We start from the raw sequence: 18,784 nt of genomic DNA, 5'->3' as shown, positions 1-18,784 counted from the left end.
ACGAGAAAAAACCTCCCAACCCTTTCTTTGGATGAATATCTGTAGACACGATAGTATGTCAAGTCAAGAGTTAAGAAATTTCTTAGAAGATGTTAAATAGTCAATGCTCTACAACTAAAATCGATATAGAAATAAGGTAAATTAAATTGCTACATGCATTACTCCTAATTTTTTTTGCCAATTCTTTTTTATCTCTATTAACAATATAAATTAATCATAAAATTAGATTTAAATTATAATGTTGTGAAAACATATGAGACTAATGACCTAAATTTGCTAATAGTAGTGGTAAACGATGGTCGTCCCTTGTTGTGGACTCGTTGAATTGATATAGTATTAACTTATTTTACATCTATATTTGTTGAGTTATACTCACTTTTGCTTTATTCCTTATTTGACAGGTAGTTCTTCTCTTTTGTCTTTTGAGACCAAACAATTTAGAGCAACTTTTTACTAAATCTTCTTAGAAATAAATAGGAGACACGTAAACATTTTGTCTTAAAAGAGTACAATTTAAAAATACGAAAGAAGTATTACAAGAAATAATTTATAATAGTTGTAAAATAAAGACAAATTTTACATAAAAAGACTACATTGAAGTGTAAGTTTTATTTTAATAAGTTCCAAAAGTTGATTGAAATATCTCTACCTAACAAGTTGTCTAGGCCCTAGGGATAAGGATGAAGCTTTGTAATGGAAGGTACATCTATGTGTTTTTGGATCACGGGATGACAATAGGCCTATGTTTTAAATGAGGTAAGATACTAAGTGGCCCACATTTGATGTGGGGCTTGAGCATCGTTATTAGTTACTTGAGTTAATTTTATGTGGACTTGATGTACATTAATATAATCGTAGAGCAAAATCAATTTCTATAATTTAGAGCAAAATCAATTTCTATAATTTAAATTACTATTTTGGTTTGGGTGTTACTTCAGATTGGTACTGTTTTTCGAACTTGATATGTATTTTTTTCCATTCCTATTCAAATATATAGAAAACTCAACATTTAAAAGGTATAAATATAATAATGGGGATACTTAAATCATGATTAAAAGTTGATTGAGATGATAATTATGTCATTTATGATAGCAAGATGCCAAGTGTCAAATCTTGTTACAAGCTATTTTTTAGTGTGAAACATGTTCATATAAGTTTTTTACGACTTACAATATCATATTGATTATTACCATCAAGATACCGTGCTTGGTTTTTTTTCCAGTGATCGAGCTTGTGTTCGTTACCTTTTAGATTATAAGTCAATTGCTCAAATCTAATTAGAGATAGTTTTGAATTATGAAAATAAAATCACTTTATCCATTTTGAATCAAACTAGGTTGATAATACATTTATAATAGAACTGAAGTCTAATTTTATAATCATCCCTTGGAATAACATAGTACCAGGAAGATTTTTTTTGACGAGAGTATCATGAAGATATTTTTTTGACTTTTTCTACATGGTGATCCTGTTTTACGAAATTTTATATTGTATTCAACTTTTTTGAAATTTTCACGTTGTATTCTTAAAATTTCTAAATATTACATGAAACAAAGACATCTTTGGTTACATATGTGCTTGGTAGATGATTACAAGTTACAATTTCCTCGTCAACAAAAGACAAGGTCAAACATTTTTAATAATGAAAAAAGGATAAATTATACTAATCTCTGTATCTAAATAATTAAGTGACACACTCACATACTAATTTGTGAGAAATTTATTCAGATGCGGAAGTACTTATTAAACAAGTAAACAAATATTATCAACCAATTCTAAAAATCAGCTATTTGAAGTGATCATCTAATAATTTTAGGTCTTCTTTCAAGTTCAGAGGATTATGTTTGTTGTAGACTTGTAGTCCTAAACTTTTACCAATCTTTGGAGGAATAAAATACAATCACAAAATTGAGAAAGACTTCCAATTATACAGAAGAACCATGAAACATAAGTTATAATGATCTCTAATCATCAAAATTGAAGTTCTCTTTTGATGTCAAAAGTAAATAAAAACAATTGAAATTTTGGCATCAACAAAATGTTAACAGAATTCTACTTCATTGAAATAGTAGTAAATTTACAATAACTACAACAGTTTACTTGCTCATTTCAGTATTAAACACTAACAAAGTCTTATTACACCCACCAAAAAAAAAAGCATCAGAAAACAGAGTGAAAAAACAGAGAAGATATTAGACCATTTTCCAAAAGTTCAACCATCTTTCAATCAACCTCCTCAATCTTAGGCCCAGTGCCACCACTACCTCCACCCATACCACCTGTACCGCCACCGCGACCCGGCATATCCCCTCCCTTATTCATCCCACCACCACCACCACCACCATACATTTTTGCAATTATAGGATTACACAAGTCCTCCAATTCTTTCTGTTTGTCCTCAAACTCCTCCACTTCAGCCAACTGATTTTTATCCAACCATTCAATCACCTCATCAACTGCTTTTTCGATCTTCTGCTTATCCATAACCTCCAACTTACCTCCAATCTTGTCATCCTTTAAAGTATTCCTCATATTATATGCATAATTCTCTAATGAATTCTTAGCATCCACTTTTTTCTTCACAACATCATCTTCAGCCTTATACTTCTCAGCTTCCTTCACTAATCTCTCAATCTCTTCCTTACTTAACCTTCCTTTATCATTAGTTATAGTAATCTTGTTCTTAACTCCAGCAGTCTTATCTTCAGCAGATACATTCAATATCCCATTCGCATCGATATCGAAACAAACATCAACCTGAGGGACTCCCCTAGGTGCTGGAGGAATCCCCTTAAGCTCAAATGTACCCAATAAGTTGTTATCCTTAGTCATAGGTCGTTCTCCTTCATACACCTTGATCATTACACTCGTTTGATTATCAGAATAAGTCGAAAATATCTGTTCTTTCTTCGTTGGAATAGTAGTATTCCTCGGAATTAAAACTGTCATTACACCTCCAGCAGTTTCAATTCCTAGAGACAATGGTGTAACATCAAGCAATAGCAATTCTTGAACCTTCTGATCACCTTCACCTGACAGTATAGCAGCCTGTACAGCAGCTCCATACGCGACTGCTTCATCCGGGTTAATGCTTTTACAAAGCTCCTTTCCATTAAAGAAATCTTGCAAAAGTTGTTGAACCTTCGGAATCCTTGTTGATCCTCCTACAAGAACAACATCATCGATTTTCGACTTATCAATCTTTGCATCTCTTAGACATTTCTCTACAGGATCCATACATTTCCTGAACAAATCCATACACATCTCCTCAAACCTTGCTCTTGTGATAGTGGCAAAGAAATCAATTCCCTCATACAACGAATCGATTTCAATGGTGGTTTGAGTAGTCGATGAGAGTGTCCTCTTTGCTCTCTCACACGAAGTTCTCAACCTTCGTAATGCTCGTGCATTGCCTGAGATATCTTTCTTATGCTTCCTCTTAAATTCAGCTACAAAATGATTAACTAATCGATTGTCGAAATCTTCACCACCAAGATGAGTGTCACCTGCAGTGGCCTTCACCTCGAAAATCCCTTCTTCAATAGTAAGAATAGATACATCAAATGTCCCACCACCAAGGTCGAATATAAGTACATTCTTCTCCCTCGATGATTTCGACGATTTCTTATCTAATCCATAAGCAATTGCAGCAGCAGTAGGCTCATTAATGATCCTCATTACATTCAACCCCGAAATAGCACCAGCATCCTTAGTAGCTTGGCGTTGAGAATCATTAAAATACGCCGGAACAGTAACAACAGCGTTTTTAATAGTTTGTCCCAAGAAAGCTTCAGCAACTTCCTTCATTTTAGTTAAAATCATAGATGAAATCTCTTCAGGAGAAAACTGTTTATCTTCTCCTTTATAAGATACAATGATCATAGGTTTGTCCCCTGGTCCAGGAACAACCTTAAAAGGCCAGAGTTTCATGTCAGATTGAACAGAAGTATCGGAGAAACGACGTCCAATAAGACGTTTAGCATCAAATACAGTGTTTTGAGGGTTCATAGCAACTTGGTTTTTGGCAGCATCACCAATTAGACGTTCGGTTTCAGTGAAGGCAACATAGGAGGGAGTGGTGCGGTTGCCTTGATCATTGGGAATGATCTCGACACGGTCGTTTTGCCATACAGCTACGCAGCTGTAGGTTGTTCCGAGATCGATTCCGATAGCTTTGCCTTGAGGTGTCATGGTAATCAGGATGATCAGAACTTGAGAGAAGAGAGTTGTTTGTTTAAAACTTAGAAGGGTGTTGTTTTTGTGTATGTGTATGTGTATGTGTATGTGTTTGTTTTGGTTGATTTTTGTATGTGAGATGAGTTGGGAAGATGGAGATTATATAGGAGAAAGATGTAATAGTATGGCGATATAAGGAGAAGAAGAGTGAATGATCGAGAGTTTGGCGTAGTAGAATCAAGAAGTTGGAAAAGGCGGGAGTTTTCTCGGTTGTTCTAGCACACTGTCTTTCTAGATTCATCTAAAATATCTCTTACTACTCCCATTTGATAATACTCTTAACACAAGTTCTTATAAAAGACCGTCTAACGTTAAGTTTAACATCAGACGGTCATTAGTTATATTTTTTGGGCAATTAGTTATATTTTTTGCACGATTAGTTATTATGTTTAGGATAAAAGTTATGATTGTATAGTTATTAGTTATGATTTTCAGGTTAATAGTTATAATTTTTTGTTCAATTAGTTATTATTGTTAACAGGTCTGACGTTATTTACTAAAGACCTACTCTACTTTTAAACTATTTGCAAAAGACCAAGATTAATGTTTTTAAAAATATGAGAATGAAAATTAAAAAAATACAAGGATAAAATTAGGAAAGGCTTATAATGTAATACTTACTCGTTTGGTTGAGGTTGGGAAGTATAATATCTCATATATTTGCATTACTCATGAAATTTTATTTTTCAGGAATTACATTTTTTTTTTGGTTAAACATGAAAATTTTTGTTTTCCATGGGAATTTCCACTTAATTCCCACTTACTATAAGGAACCTAAGTAAGTTATTTCATGAAACAAAATTTTTCGTGTATAATGTAACTCTTTGCAAATCTATCTATACAAATATATTAAAAGGCGTACATATACAAAAAATTGTGTCAATAGCGCTCTCCATAGGGAGTTTTAGTTCATGTAATGTAATTCATGTACAATAAAAAAATTAAGAATTTGCATAGTATAAGGGTTTAATCCCGAAATCTCAAGTACATATACTTCTTAATCACTAGACTAAATTGTATTTAGTGTTATTATCATAAAGTACTATTAATAAATGAAATTTTTCCTTACCCGGGACATAGCCCAGACCAAATAACTAGTTAAATTTTATGAGGTGGTAATTTTTCACTTTTTTTAAGAGGTTTTTAATAAATAAAAAAAAAGTAAATTTATAAGGTTTGACGAATTTCCTTCAAAATTTTACTTTTTACCCTAGAAGAAAAGATTGAGAGGCACGATGATGTAGATCATTTATGGACCATAGATTACTCAACACAATCAGAACACCATATTAACAACATCCATTTTGCATAGGCAAAAATGATGAACATTATCATATTATAGGCTCTTACACAATACCTGCAAGAACTATACATGGATTAAGAAGTTCACTGTTACTACAAATTCTACATGTCTCAGTAGAAATCTTTTATTTATGAGCAGCAAGCACTGATGGATTTTGTTAGTAAGGAGAACAAAGACCTGTGATGACGCTTAGGTAACACAAATGTCATCAAGCCATTATACATTCATCCCGCCAACACCAGCCGAATGTAACTGAACACTTTTGCTCTCGACAACCTGAAGGACCCCGGGTTGTTCTGTTAACAAGAAGAACAAAGTTAATTTCAGTTCTTACAAGTCGGGGATAAATATACAAAATTCAACTATCTTTGAAAGTCTGTATGTTGTCTGAAGGAAAAAACATCATCAACAAAACAAGGATGACAATAAATCGATCTATCTTTGTTCGATCCTTAATCACCTTTAATCATGCGAGGCCATTGAAGGTGAATCTGAGCTCCAGGTAGAACACAACAGAACGTACTATTCTCATATATTAAAAGGGACAAAAATAGATCATTTTCAATGCACTTGGCAAATATATCACAAAAGTAGAACACATTATACACAAGACTTTGCTGGGATATATCTTCATTAGAAGAATGAAGAAGGCACAAAACACAATATATCACCACAGATTCAAAAACAATTGAGAGAGGAACATGAATGTTTCTCTCAACCACAATACACTACATTATTTAAAAGGATCAGCACGAGGAGTGAAGTTCATTAAACTTGAATGCGTAGTTCTTGGCACAGTCAGTACTCGGTCAGGTTAACTAGGTATTAAACAAAATTTCATGATTATATAACACTATTCCCTCTTCCTCGCTAGCTCCACAGAGCAGCCGTGACCACATATAACAATCACAACTATCCAAACAAGCAACATCAACTCATCAAGTGTATAAATAATCATTTTTTGAAAAAAGATCACATCCCCAAAGCTATAATTTCATCTTTAGTACCCATGTCGAATCCACGATACTTTGACATGGAAAGGTAAAAGCGGCAACAATTCTATTTGGACCAAAAACATAAAAACTTTTTATTAGATAGGTGAGTTTGACACTTGAACGAGTGTCAGTGCAGCAGTATCTCAAACACACCAATACAGGAGTTCGAATAACATAGAACCATGTTCAAAAACATGCTAAATAATTAGGACATGTTCCACCTTGAGAACCCTTCTCTAAAATTCAATTATCATCATTACTACACTAGTGATATAAAAATTACAAGCAAAAACGCATACTTTGAATCTCCGAAACTTGCTCAGGAGTCAGCTTGGCTGAGAATCCGGTGGCTGCACTCTTGTAAACGTAAATCAAGGATGCCTTAGCTGCATCATCGCTGTAAAAGTAACCAGACATAAATCATGACTAACAAACTCAATGCTAACCATCAACATCACATAAGAACACATTTGCAGCTAAAATTTCAATCTTAAATCTAATAAGATCAGAAAAAGTCGCAACTTGAAGATCCTTCATACTCAATTCATTGTTGTACAAGTGTTTGCTTCTACATATAAATTCAAACCAAAGAATCTTCAAATAAAATTGCCTGCTTTTGATGCAACTGATAATAATGTTACTACATTTCATGAAAAGCTAAATTATAGAAAGATAATCCATTTGCAACAAAGAAAACAAAACATTCTTCCACAAGTACAATATCCATCCTTTCAATACCCAAAACTCAACAACCACAAATTCCATTCTCAATTCCCAATTTCCCACGCAATTAATAATTGAAAAAACCACATAATTCTTTCACTTGCCCTCAATTCAAAGATTCAAACCCTAAAATCCAACACCCAAAATTTACAAATTTCAAGAAGATAAAACGCACAAAATATAAATCAGTCCCCAAAAATACAAACTTTTATAAAGCTAAAACACCCAGATACAATTATTGAAAACCCAGATAAAATAACGAAATTAAGCAAATACAACAAAAAATTAGACAGAAAAAAGAAAGAAAAAGAAGGGTACCTGCCAAGAACAGAAGAAAGGGTGCGAAGGTGGAAAGCTTCATGATCAGAGCCTTCAGTAGGCTGTTCGGTGTAAACGATGTAAACACCAGATGATGAAGGTGGAGCTTCAGCCATGGCTAAATTTGATGATTTTTCAGGAAATGAAATTGAGATTGTGATGATGAGGAGAATGATGGTCCAACATTTTATATACATCATCATGTTTGGTTTTTATAGGAGAATTATGTTTGCGTTTTCTGAGGCTTGGACTCCGTGTCCGTACACACGTTTCATATAGATATCCCAAGATCCAAATAGGGATGGAAATGGATGATGGATTATCCATCCGTTTAATTCGATTTTATTAAGCGGGTGAAAATTCGAAATAAAAGGATGAAAAACGGGTGGCGGATGAAGCGGGTAATGGATGCAGGTCGGATGCGGGTGAGATTTTTTTCATCCGTCACCCGCCTCATCACCCACGCATCATCCATATTGTGACTTATTTTATTAAATATTTTAGTTGAAAGTTTTAAAAAAATATGTATCTTATGGCATAATGTTTTGTAAAAATTGTTACATATCTCCTCACCCGCTAATCACTCGACTCATCCGTTCATCCGATGAATGACGGATGGATGGATGCGGGTGATGGATGGATGCGGGTGAAGCTCCATCCGCCCCGAACCCGATCCATTTCCATTCCTGATCCCAAATTGGTTAGTTTAATTACTTGGGATTTGGGATAAGATTATCCAGAGTCTTGGGTGTTAAAAAAAAAACCATTTATCTCAAACTTTTAGTCATGTGCCCAACTCTGGACTATGGGTAGACTTGGCTATTGGATCAACTTGGATCGAGGATGAACATATAATAGTCTTGAGAAACGGCGGGCTTAGTCTAGGCTAAATTAAGGCTATATTTTCTTTTATTGAACGGAACTAAATATTAAATGGAACTTTAACTGAATTGAAACTGTGATAGGAATTTGTCTAAACTAACAGAACCAAAATATGCATAAAATCAGATCCAACGAAGTCAATTTGTGTCAAGATCTTTTCATTTAGTACAAGAATCTTGTAATGTTGGTGCATCAAAGGGAAAGGCAGCACATAGTTTTAAGCCTATTGAAAAAAGTTCACTTATCGGAAAACTACTTTAGGGATTCTTCGAGCGGGTGAAAGCAAAATAAAGAGTTGAGTCGTGTCAGTGTTGATGTGGGTCAAAAGCGGAACATGCCGTAAAATGGTGAATATTATTGACCACAAATCCGTACATGTAATTTTTGCAATATCTGTTTTATTTTTCAAAATTATTGTAATATTTTATTGATCCTATAATGATCATGTCTAATAAATAGACCTTAAACCCTATGTAATAACCAGATCAACCAGCACCAACACTGACCCGAGCCTCCAATAACCAGTTCTAAGTAGAAGCCATACAAATTCATTGACATCCACTCTACACATTCCATGTATTTGTGTATAAGCAAAATACTACTACTTCAGCGATACACTAATGACATAATAAGCGCTCTATAAATTGATACCACATCAATCAGAAACGCATATTATCCTGCACACCATATTGGACTAGGCAAGTTTAGAAAATGAAAAAGGGAAAAAAAAACGTTCCATTTGAACTCAAATTCAGATGACTTTGAGCATATCAAGTCATTTACACAAACTATCATTTCTTTTCAGTTGCTCAAGAAATTTAACCAATTGAACATAAACCAGTATGCACTTAAATTGATTAACCCTTGAACAACTACAACTACTAGATGCTACTTTCCTATAGTACTTTTTGTGCACATACTTACAATGGTTCGTCACGAAATTAGTTTGCAACATTTGCGCTATTATGTACAAGCCTCCCAGTGCAGCAGACAAAAAGGCAGCAGCAATTTCACCAGTAGAACAAGATACAAACAGCTTTCGCCAAAGGCGGTACAATACTACAAACTGCACATACTTCGAGCCATGTCAGGGAGTTGGATGCTGTTGTTTTCTCCCAAGCAACTAGTTTTTAGAGAGTATCATGATGTGAGATATAAATACAATGTGCCACAATCATGCTTTCATTCTGATCCTTCGGTAACTTTATCACTGCCAGTTAAGTTGGTTTTATGATCCTGTACTACGGTTCCAGCCCATATGTTGTTCATATACTGCAATTGGCAAAAATCTGGGGATTTCAGGGATAACTTATAAAGCTCTTTCAGTTTCTCAGCGTCTCCATACCTCTTCGCTGATGAAGTTGCTTGTGAAGCAACAGCTGTTTTGTTGGGACCTGCTAACAGAGAAGAAGCCAACATCTTCTTCAATAGCATCTGCAATTGACTCCAAAATTTAGCAGAAACATCAGACGCGCCATTTGTAGAAGATTCTGAATGCAACTTTTCTGAGACATGGCGTCCTTCAAGCAGACAAGTCAAGGCAGTTTCTAACATCTGCACAAATATCTGATAGTTAGCCCCGTCAACAAATAGGCTGAACAAAGACAATGTTAGTTGTAAAATGATGTTTCTAGCATCTGCACCATTCATATACTAACATTGACCAAATCTCTTTGAAAATTTCTTAAGAACAAATCTCAATATATAAGATGATGTTGGATTTTTCATGATGTATATCATCACAATAACTTTTTACAACTTATATTAATAGATAATTGTTGGTATTAATGGTCAAAGTTATGAGTTCAAAGGTGTGAAAGTCAAAATATTGCGATTGCATCTGGCAACTACTCCACTTGCTTAAAAAGGAACATAGCCAATATATTGTGTCTATGGCATTGCGGAATACTGATTTCAATCTCTATATTAAAATTTAAAAAGTCCGCCAGTCACAAGTAATAAAAAGGAGTTATAGTAACCATAATTCTAGTACTTATACACCTGGTGGGTAAAGAAACTTTTAGGCACTCTGTAATTGTTGTAGCATACAAATGGGAGGAGGGAAAGGCAATGCCCGCCTAATATATGTGAAGACATATAAAAGGAAACATCCAATCACAGCAGCAAGGTTCAAAGTAAAAGATAAGATAGAACAGCGAGAACATATCATTATCAGTAACTGAAATTCCAGCAAGGAAACGTACCGAATGTGAGTGATAAACACTAGAGAGACTTGACAAGAGAGCAGCTCTCTCAATTAAAATGGTCATATACATGATGGGATGCGTATTTGCACTGTAGAACTCCCCTGCCTTTTGCCAGTTCCTCTCAGCTAAGGAAAGATACTGCTTTACCCTTTGGAGCATGCCATTTTCACTTTTTAACTGATTACTGCTGCTACGGCTTAAATTTGAAAACTTCAAGCAGCAGTCCCTCTGATAGCAAGCTAACTGGAAATAAGCATATGCAGCTTCCTGTTTCCGTAACTCACCCAAAGATTCATAAATGGACAAAGCTTCTCTAATGGCATCATTGGCTGAAATCTCACTCTTCTTATGTCCCTTCTTTGTTCTTTTGTCACAAAGGCCTTGAGAACCCTTTGGTTTGTCTTCCAGAGAACCATTTATATAAATATTTGCAACTGTATCCTCTCTTCCGAGTAACATACCAAGCCTTAAGTATGTATGAGCAAACTGAGTATATGCTTCATTTCGCAGGTCTGTTAACAAATCATCTGCTTCACCAGTGATGTTGCTTAGTTCAGACTTCGCAGCTCCGTAATATCGAAGTGACTTGCCATATTCCACTTTTGCAGCGTCCAAGGCTTGCATGTATGCATCACGGAGGATAGATTTCGATTTCAAATACTGCATCTTTGATACCAATTCCTCTGCCAATGCTCGCCTACCATGACCCAAATTACACTTAATTAGTATAATATTGGTATGATCAGAAACCTCTCTGAAAGCATCGATTGCCTTAGCAAAAGCAGCTTCAGCTTTAGCCAGATTCTTTCCTTCAAGCCTATATCTTCCGAGTTCATTGCAGACCCACCCTATCTTCTTAAGTACAGACTGCAACTCATGGGAACCAGTAGAAAGCTCTCCCAAAGCCTTATTAGCTGATTCATAACAGATTAATGTCAATGAAAGGATGTTATCTGTATCTGTGCTTCCAGGACCTTGAAGGTACTTAAATATTCCACCATTTCTGATTTTAGGTGATTCTCCAGATGTGGTTTCAATTGCAATGTCAAAAGAAGGACCAGTATCAGCATTGTCTAAGGTGTCCCTTGAGCCTTCCATGGTAGCAGAAGCTAATGTTTTTTCCTCATGGTCATTGTTACAGGAAGTGGAAGACAAAGACTGTTCCCCTTCGCCATCTATACTCGTGTTATGGTTTCCTATAGTTGTGTCACCGTGTATTTTATCCTTCGTTACAACAAAACTCCTACCCAAATCTCTATTGTCTGGATTTACAGAGACAGACGAGGCTACATTTCTCAAACTTGATCTCTTACTCTGTCTTCTGCCATGAATAACTGGGGTAGTGCCTCCACTGCTGCTACTGGCACTGATGCCACTGCTGGCCCTATCATTCTGACAGCTGCAGTTTACCAGGGAGCATGTGCTGCAATTTTCTACATCCTGACTCAGCTTCTTCTTAAGCCGTACAAGTTCCTTCACAACTTCCGATGACACTCTTAACTCCTGATTAGAATGTGTTTGGGTTGATGGTGGAGAGGTCTCTTTTCCTTGTACAGTAAGGAACTCAACATAAACATCCCCAACTAACGTCCAAGCCTTAGCCCAAAAAAGGTAGGTTGAAGAAAAATCCTCCGGACTAATATGGTCGTCATAAGAAGTCTTGTATGGTCGCTTTTCATCACTGATTAAAGGACCCTGTTCTTCTCTATTGTTGGCTGGGTTCTGCCAGGCTGGACCATTACCCATGGAGGAAATAAATTTCGCATCTTGGAGATATTGAGGCACTGACCCATAAACAGAACATGCAACTTCAACTACTTTTAAGGCTTGTAGCAACTGTCCATCCTCTTTATACGCTTGTCCCAGGGCCAAATAAGATTCTCCAAGCAAAAGAATTAGTTTCCACAGCTTGTGGTCAAGCTTCGATGTGGGGAGCCATTCCCGAATGTCACAAACTTCAATGCAGTCGGTATCTCCACAAGCGCAAACCATAAAATTTTCAGATAGAACTGGGTGTTGCATAGTTTCATCATCAACAAACTCTGACTCAGAACCCTGCAGTTGCCGAGTCCATCTCAGTGACTTGATAGCTTGAGAAACATGATGTACAGCAGCAAGCTTCGAGGAGATTGGATCAGAAATGGTCCGAATCACATCTGCAGGAGTTGAGGTCACACTTTGTACTGCCTGGCCTTCATCTGCTCGATGATGCTGCAGAAACCCAGAACTCTTAGCATCCACAAGATCAGATGCACTGAAACCATTAGTGTCAGAGATATTTATATCCTGAATATCTCCTAAAGAAGCCTCAGAAATTGAATCCTGAGTGTTGTAAAGATCACTATTCGACGACTCCTGGATACTAGATTCGGATATAATGCTAACAATGTCCAAGGACTCTTCTTCTTGATCAGTGACTATCACTTCCGATGCAAGGGGGAAAACTTCTGCAGCTAAGTCAAGCTCTTCATCGCTATTTAAAATAAGCCTTGCAAATTGTTCATGCGCAAATGCACGGACGACCTATCCAGAACAAATAATTACCAGGTCAAAAAAATTCTTTTGGACTTCAAATGCACAATAGCAGCAACTTTCAACCACACAGCATCTTCCCCATAAAGCAAACAAGAATAATAATTAGAAACAATAAAATTCATTCAAAACTAGCAGTGGGACTGTGGGAGGGAAACGATTTTACCAAATGATCAGGTTCATCCAACAGCTCCAAACATTTTCGAACAAACTGAGCACACCTGAACCTATTCTTGGGAGCCTGCAAAGAGATCATCACAGAACACAGTTCACACGCAATTCACATTCGTGCAAAGGAAAGCAGAGCTATACAGAGATCAGAAAAACAAATGAGAAGAGTTACCAAGGAAAGTGAGAGCCTATGAGCAATACGGTAAAGGAGAGTTCCAAGCGACAATAAAGAGTCAGATCTTCCTCTGTGGATAAAAGATGGCAAAGAGCTTGAGCAACCACTGTCAGTCTCAGGAGGATGGCTTTGGGGGATGACAGAAAGATCAAAAAGTTGAATCACACCTTCTCCAGCATTTTTATATAGCTGAGTAAAAAATCAAGTCAGAGAACAGATATAGAACCCCAAGATTAATCTGATATTGCCAGACAATAATAGGAGGGCAGACAGTTAAAAAGAAATGTGACACGATACCCAATAAGCACCGGGATCTTGTTTGCAGTTCGCCTGAAGAAACCTCAAAACTGAAAGACCATTTTGCTGAACAACATATGGATGAAATGCTGGAGTGCCATCATCAGAGACGCCTTTCAGAAGAAATATGTCATCTGTTTTCAAAAGCTCATAACCTTTAACAACACCATTTCTATGATAACAGATGGCTAACTCTGGAACACTTGCCATAACATTATCCAACCAGGCTTCAAGCCATGTTATTGGTGAGACCTGATATTTTGAGTAAAAAAAAAAAGAGGGAATAAGAAGCATGACATGGGTGTATCGTGTGATGAGAGTGAATGTAATCATATAATACAAACCTGTCTAGAGACATCCCATAAATGCAAGCTCACAGATACATATTTTTCATTACTAAATAGGAGCAAATCACTGCCAAGCATAACACGGAAGTTGTGGAACTGCCAAAACAGGACTCTCAGAAACTCATCATTGCCACATCTTCTATACTTTTCAGATCCCTGCACAGGGCATCTGGCCTTTTCACCAATATGAGAAGCCTTTTTTACAGGATGACACGCCTTGCTTTTCTTGTTCTTCTTACTTTCCCAGTACAGGTCGTCCTGTTTGATTCTTGAATATTCAGAATGTCCATCACTTCCTTCTTCCGCAGAGATATTATGAGACTGATATTCAGAAGATTTGGAGGAGGTACTTCTTGAATCAGATGGCTCCGGAAGAACAGACGATTCAGGTTGTCCTTCTGCATTGGCAGAATGATTAGGTGGGCAATCACAAGCCTCCATTCGAACTGAATGCATTGCGAAATTGAGGAAGAGTGATTCGTCTGAGCAATTTGGCTGGTTTCTCCTTACAAATCTTTCTCCCTCTTCTACATCAGGCCTGAGAGTGATCAAAACTAATGTCAATAAAATATTATATATAATTCACCAAGCAAACATAAACATAGATTAAAAACTGACCCAGCATTCAGGATAAGAGTTTTCCCAACACGATGAACTGCAATTGATAATCGAGCCTTCGTATAAGGTATCTTAAAAATCTGCTTCAGGATATCAGCAGGAGCAATGATATCTATCTCATCATCATACTCCACCAAACCGGATACAGCAAGTGTTTCACCCTTCCTGACTAGATTAGATGGAACAATATCATCATCCCAGGGTAAACCTGCGGACAAAGTCAGCCCTCAGCACAAAAAATACTACACCGATATCTTGAATATAAAGGAAATTTTATCGACGTAGCAGCCACCATATCTGATTAAACCAACACTACTGACATCCAACCATTAGCATAAAGTGTAATAAGAGCTTTTCCAAGGTTCACTTTCAGATCATGATAGAGCCATGGAACAAGCTTCAGGAAGAATGCTCAACAAGAGATATCAAATTAAACACAAAGTTCATTGGTGGTAAATCAGGAAAACAGCATCCAAAAATGTAAAGACTCGCCTTTCCAGTGTGAAATTGAAGAAGCAATTAGGTTCCATTGGTGGTATACAAGAGTGAATGCAGCTAATTTCATCATCATATGCTATAGCATTGTCATTTATAGGTTTATAGTATGAATATATTTTTTCCCTCTGTCTCTCATTGTGGCCATAACCCACATCCTACAAATTGATTTATCAGAACACTAGAAAATTCGTTCAGCAAGTAGCTTTTCTAATTTATCAACAATATATCCTAAACCCAATAGGGTGGAGGAAAAAGGAGGAAAAATAATAAAAACTAGTAACTAAGATATGGACCCCCACCACCAAACGACATTAACCAATAATCAACAAGAACTTTCATCTACTAGAGTTTTACTTACAATCTTTATAAAAGCCCTAGAAATATACCTCTGTTATTTGGTCATGTTGTACTTATGGAAAGAGAGCCTATAAATTACGAGGTAGAGATCATGTCATGATTTCATGGTGTAATTTATTTACATATATACATTACATTCAAACAAATGAAATCTCAAATGTAGAATGCAATTGGTCATATGGAATACATAAATGCGCAAGCCTTAGTCCCAATAGGTTGGATTGGTTGCATCAGTCGATGTTTTATCTTTGTTGGTCATCCACATAAATCTTCCACCTGCATTTTATAGTGTCAAGCACTATAGGCTCCCACAAACAAAATTTCATCATCTTTGGCCTTCCTCAATTTCTGTTAAAATCTCCAATATCCCAACTCTCCGCTACCCTAATCAGTGCATCACCTAGTCAATATCTCACATGACCAAACTAGCGTAACCAATTCTTTCTTATCTTTTTTCTCCCTTCTTCCAAGCTCCGAATATCTTCGTTTCAAAATTAATCTCTTATTATGCTCTAACACATCAATGAGCCTCTTTAGTAACCCCATTTCCTAAAATGATCCTTCCTAAACGCCCATCAGTCACACCCATATAATTATCTTGATCTAATAGTTATCCAATAAAAATTTCCTTCTAACCTTAGAGGTACACTATAGTATCACAAAATCTGAGTTCTCATCTCCATTATCTCTGATTAAGCCACCCCGAGTGTATCCTATGAGTCATGTCTTAGTCAATATCTTCATCCCTCTATAAGATTTTCCCATGGTATTCAAAACACTCACTAATGGGAAAACTCCTTTCCTTCCAATGTTTCCTACATCCTCAATTGGGTCCATCTCATTACTAGGGCTGCACTCCATAAACTCCCTTTTACCCCTACTTAACCAAACCCCTGAAAATCCTACTACTTGCTAATCGGTCATATATCAATGGCAATTTCGCAAAGTTAGAACACTACTCCCCCTGTCCGCAAATAGCTTCACATGATCTCAACCCTACATAACTAAGCATACACACATAACTTAACATTCTACTATAAGAACCCTACCCTTTTACACTCCCCTATCACTCAATTTTACAATGATCACCTCGAAAAGTCCAATTACAAACAATAACAACTTCTTTCCGAAAATTCCGAAACAGCAAATATAACAAAGAGTACTACACCAATAGAAATAGAGCATTTCAGAAACCCACAACTTTCTTACTACTAAAATCAATGACATATACTATTGATCAAACAAACCATTATAATTACCAATACAAAAACCATCATAACACATAGTAAAAACTATAAAAAGCACTAATTCAATCAAAAAAAAAAACCCCACATTATAAAAAAGTGTAACAACAACCTTCAGTAGGTGTAGATGGCTTCACATCAGGAACACTCGTCTTCGGCAACGGAGGACTATTAAGATCAGTTTCCGTCGGCAACATCCGATACCTTGGTGCACTCACCCTAATTCAAATAATTCAATTTCACCCACCAAAAATTAGACACAAAATATTCAACAAAATTCAACAAAATCAATGAAATTAAAGAAAGAGACAAAATTTACGTTTGTGAAGAAGGAACAAGTGCAGAACTGAAAGAGTGGAAAGATTTATCAGTAGGTACAGGAATTGAACCACATAGAAATCCCACTGTTTTGGGACTTGCAATTTCCATCTTTCCTACACATTGCATTTCCCGAGAATTCGATTTTTCCATTCTTTTTTAGCTGGTAATTATTGTTTGATCAACATTTAAGAGTTCAAATTTCTGGGTTTTCTGGGTTAAAGGGGTTAGTTTTTTTTTGCTTCGTTTTTTTTTCTTCTGGAATTTTCTGAATGTAGAAATTTTGGAATGGCAGAAAAATAAGGAAGAAAGATTGAGTTTTTGAGGTTGAAGGTTTGAAAGAATAGCTGGGTTGAACTTTTGAGCACAGATATGATATGGACTGAATTGGGAATTTAGGATTTGATTGATGAGTTCTTATTTTTGGTTCATATTCTAATGTTATCAAACCAACAATCCAATTTTTAGAGTTTAGGCCCAATATTGCCCTAAGTTTCATATTCATATTTTAGTATTTATTGCAATATAATTCGTGCAAAGTCTACCTTGAAATAGCAATCGTAATAGTCTCATATTCTGATCACGTCCAATAAGTCCGGCTGGTTAGGTCTAATCAGGTGTAAATATAAAGAAAAATCATAATTGATCATATCTAATCAGGGTTAAAAGCTCTATTTAGATAAATTTAGGTGAAGAGAACGCACCATTATGTTTCCAAATATCAACTTTTCCTTTAACTAGATTTTTGGGAGATTAGTTGATTGGACTTTTCTAACCGGTATAGGTTAAGAATTTCAAGATTTCGTTAGAATAAAATATAATCCAGAATTTCAAGATTTCGTTAGAATAAAATATAATACAGAATTTCAAGATTTCATTAGAATAAAATATAATCCAAAAATATTATATTTGGGATGATAACTAAGGATAGATATTGAAGACATAAAGAATCATATAAGATTTTTAGTGTGGTTGGATTTTGAAATGAAATTTTTTTGTATAATAATATCTTATATAGGAATTTTAATGCTCTTAACCAATGCATTAGGGTATATATTAGAAAAACCCTTCCCTCAAAAAGAAAAAAAGAAAAATCCAAGTTGACTTTGGTGCCCGACTAATCAAAATTTTAAAAAGACGTTGAGTAAAGGAGGCAATACAAAGGTAACAATAACATCACAATTTTTATTATACAACTATTCTACTAAGGGTCTGTTCTTTTCGACATAAAACAACTAAACTGAATTGAATTGAACTGACTGAGCTTTGAAGTGAACTGAACTGAACCAAACTGAATTGAATTAAATTGAATTGAATTAAACTAAATTGAATAAATTGAATGTAATAAATATATAAATAATATTTAAACAGTAATAGTATGAATATTAAATAATTATTATAATGATAAGTAATAACAATAAATAATAATAATAGTATTTTGGATATTTTTAAATGATAGTTATGAAAAATATTATTGATACTCAAAAATTAATAATAATAATAATAATTAATGATAATAATGATAATTAATAATAATTATTTTATATTATTTGTATTAATATA

At 35.4% G+C, this 18,784-nt stretch overlaps 3 protein-coding genes across 3 annotated transcripts; all 3 read right to left on the bottom strand.

Moving 5' to 3' along the window:
* Positions 1–1,965: 1,965 nt before the first annotated feature.
* Positions 1,966–5,382, bottom strand: LOC104893923 (heat shock 70 kDa protein). The gene has a single exon (XM_010680096.3). The coding sequence runs from the start codon at positions 4,189–4,191 to the stop codon at positions 2,224–2,226; it is 1,968 nt and encodes a 655-aa protein (XP_010678398.2). The 5' UTR covers positions 4,192–5,382; the 3' UTR covers positions 1,966–2,223.
* A 143-nt stretch (positions 5,383–5,525) lies between these two features.
* On the bottom strand, positions 5,526–7,778 carry LOC104894000 (subtilisin-like protease SBT3.1). The gene is made up of 3 exons (XM_010680188.3): positions 7,576–7,778; positions 6,834–6,931; positions 5,526–5,835 (listed from the first exon to the last, which is right to left on the bottom strand). The coding sequence occupies exons 1-3, from the start codon at positions 7,776–7,778 to the stop codon at positions 5,756–5,758; spliced, it is 381 nt and encodes a 126-aa protein (XP_010678490.2). The 3' UTR covers positions 5,526–5,755.
* Positions 7,779–9,169: 1,391 nt separating this feature from the next.
* Positions 9,170–17,611, bottom strand: LOC104894080 (hypothetical protein). Its single transcript, XM_010680271.3, has 9 exons — positions 17,223–17,611; positions 17,016–17,122; positions 14,805–15,012; positions 14,184–14,724; positions 13,840–14,091; positions 13,540–13,731; positions 13,363–13,437; positions 10,662–13,187; positions 9,170–10,011 (listed from the first exon to the last, which is right to left on the bottom strand). Exons 1-9 carry the CDS (start codon positions 17,372–17,374, stop codon positions 9,640–9,642), a joined length of 4,425 nt encoding a protein of 1,474 aa, XP_010678573.2. The 5' UTR covers positions 17,375–17,611; the 3' UTR covers positions 9,170–9,639.
* Positions 17,612–18,784: the final 1,173 nt, after the last annotated feature.

Source organism: Beta vulgaris, chromosome 1 (genome assembly GCF_026745355.1).
Source record: "Beta vulgaris subsp. vulgaris cultivar EL10 chromosome 1, EL10.2, whole genome shotgun sequence".
Classification (NCBI taxonomy): domain Eukaryota; kingdom Viridiplantae; phylum Streptophyta; class Magnoliopsida; order Caryophyllales; family Amaranthaceae; genus Beta; species Beta vulgaris.
Note: the sequence above shows the minus strand (reverse complement) of the source record. Positions and strands in the feature narration are given on the sequence as shown.

What these genes read in the sequence shown, in the direction of transcription:
- LOC104894080 (XM_010680271.3), bottom strand. Translation starts at nt 17,374, where the DNA reads ATGGAAAAATCGAATTCTCGGGAAATGCAATGTGTAGGAAAGATGGAA. An exon ending in CTTGTTCCTTCTTCACAAAC is followed by an intron (nt 17,123 to 17,222) that starts GTAAATTTTGTC and finishes TATTTGAATTAG; the next exon opens with GGTGAGTGCACCAAGGTATC. An exon ending in GTGTTTATCACTCACATTCG is followed by an intron (nt 10,012 to 10,661) that starts GTACGTTTCCTT and finishes ATATTTGTGCAG; the next exon opens with ATGTTAGAAACTGCCTTGAC.
- LOC104893923 (XM_010680096.3), bottom strand. Translation starts at nt 4,191, where the DNA reads ATGACACCTCAAGGCAAAGCTATCGGAATCGATCTCGGAACAACCTAC.
- LOC104894000 (XM_010680188.3), bottom strand. Translation starts at nt 7,778, where the DNA reads ATGATGATGTATATAAAATGTTGGACCATCATTCTCCTCATCATCACA. An exon ending in CTTTCTTCTGTTCTTGGCAG is followed by an intron (nt 6,932 to 7,575) that starts GTACCCTTCTTT and finishes TTACTTTTACAG; the next exon opens with CGATGATGCAGCTAAGGCAT. An exon ending in GCAAGTTTCGGAGATTCAAA is followed by an intron (nt 5,836 to 6,833) that starts GTATGCGTTTTT and finishes TCTTGTTAACAG; the next exon opens with AACAACCCGGGGTCCTTCAG.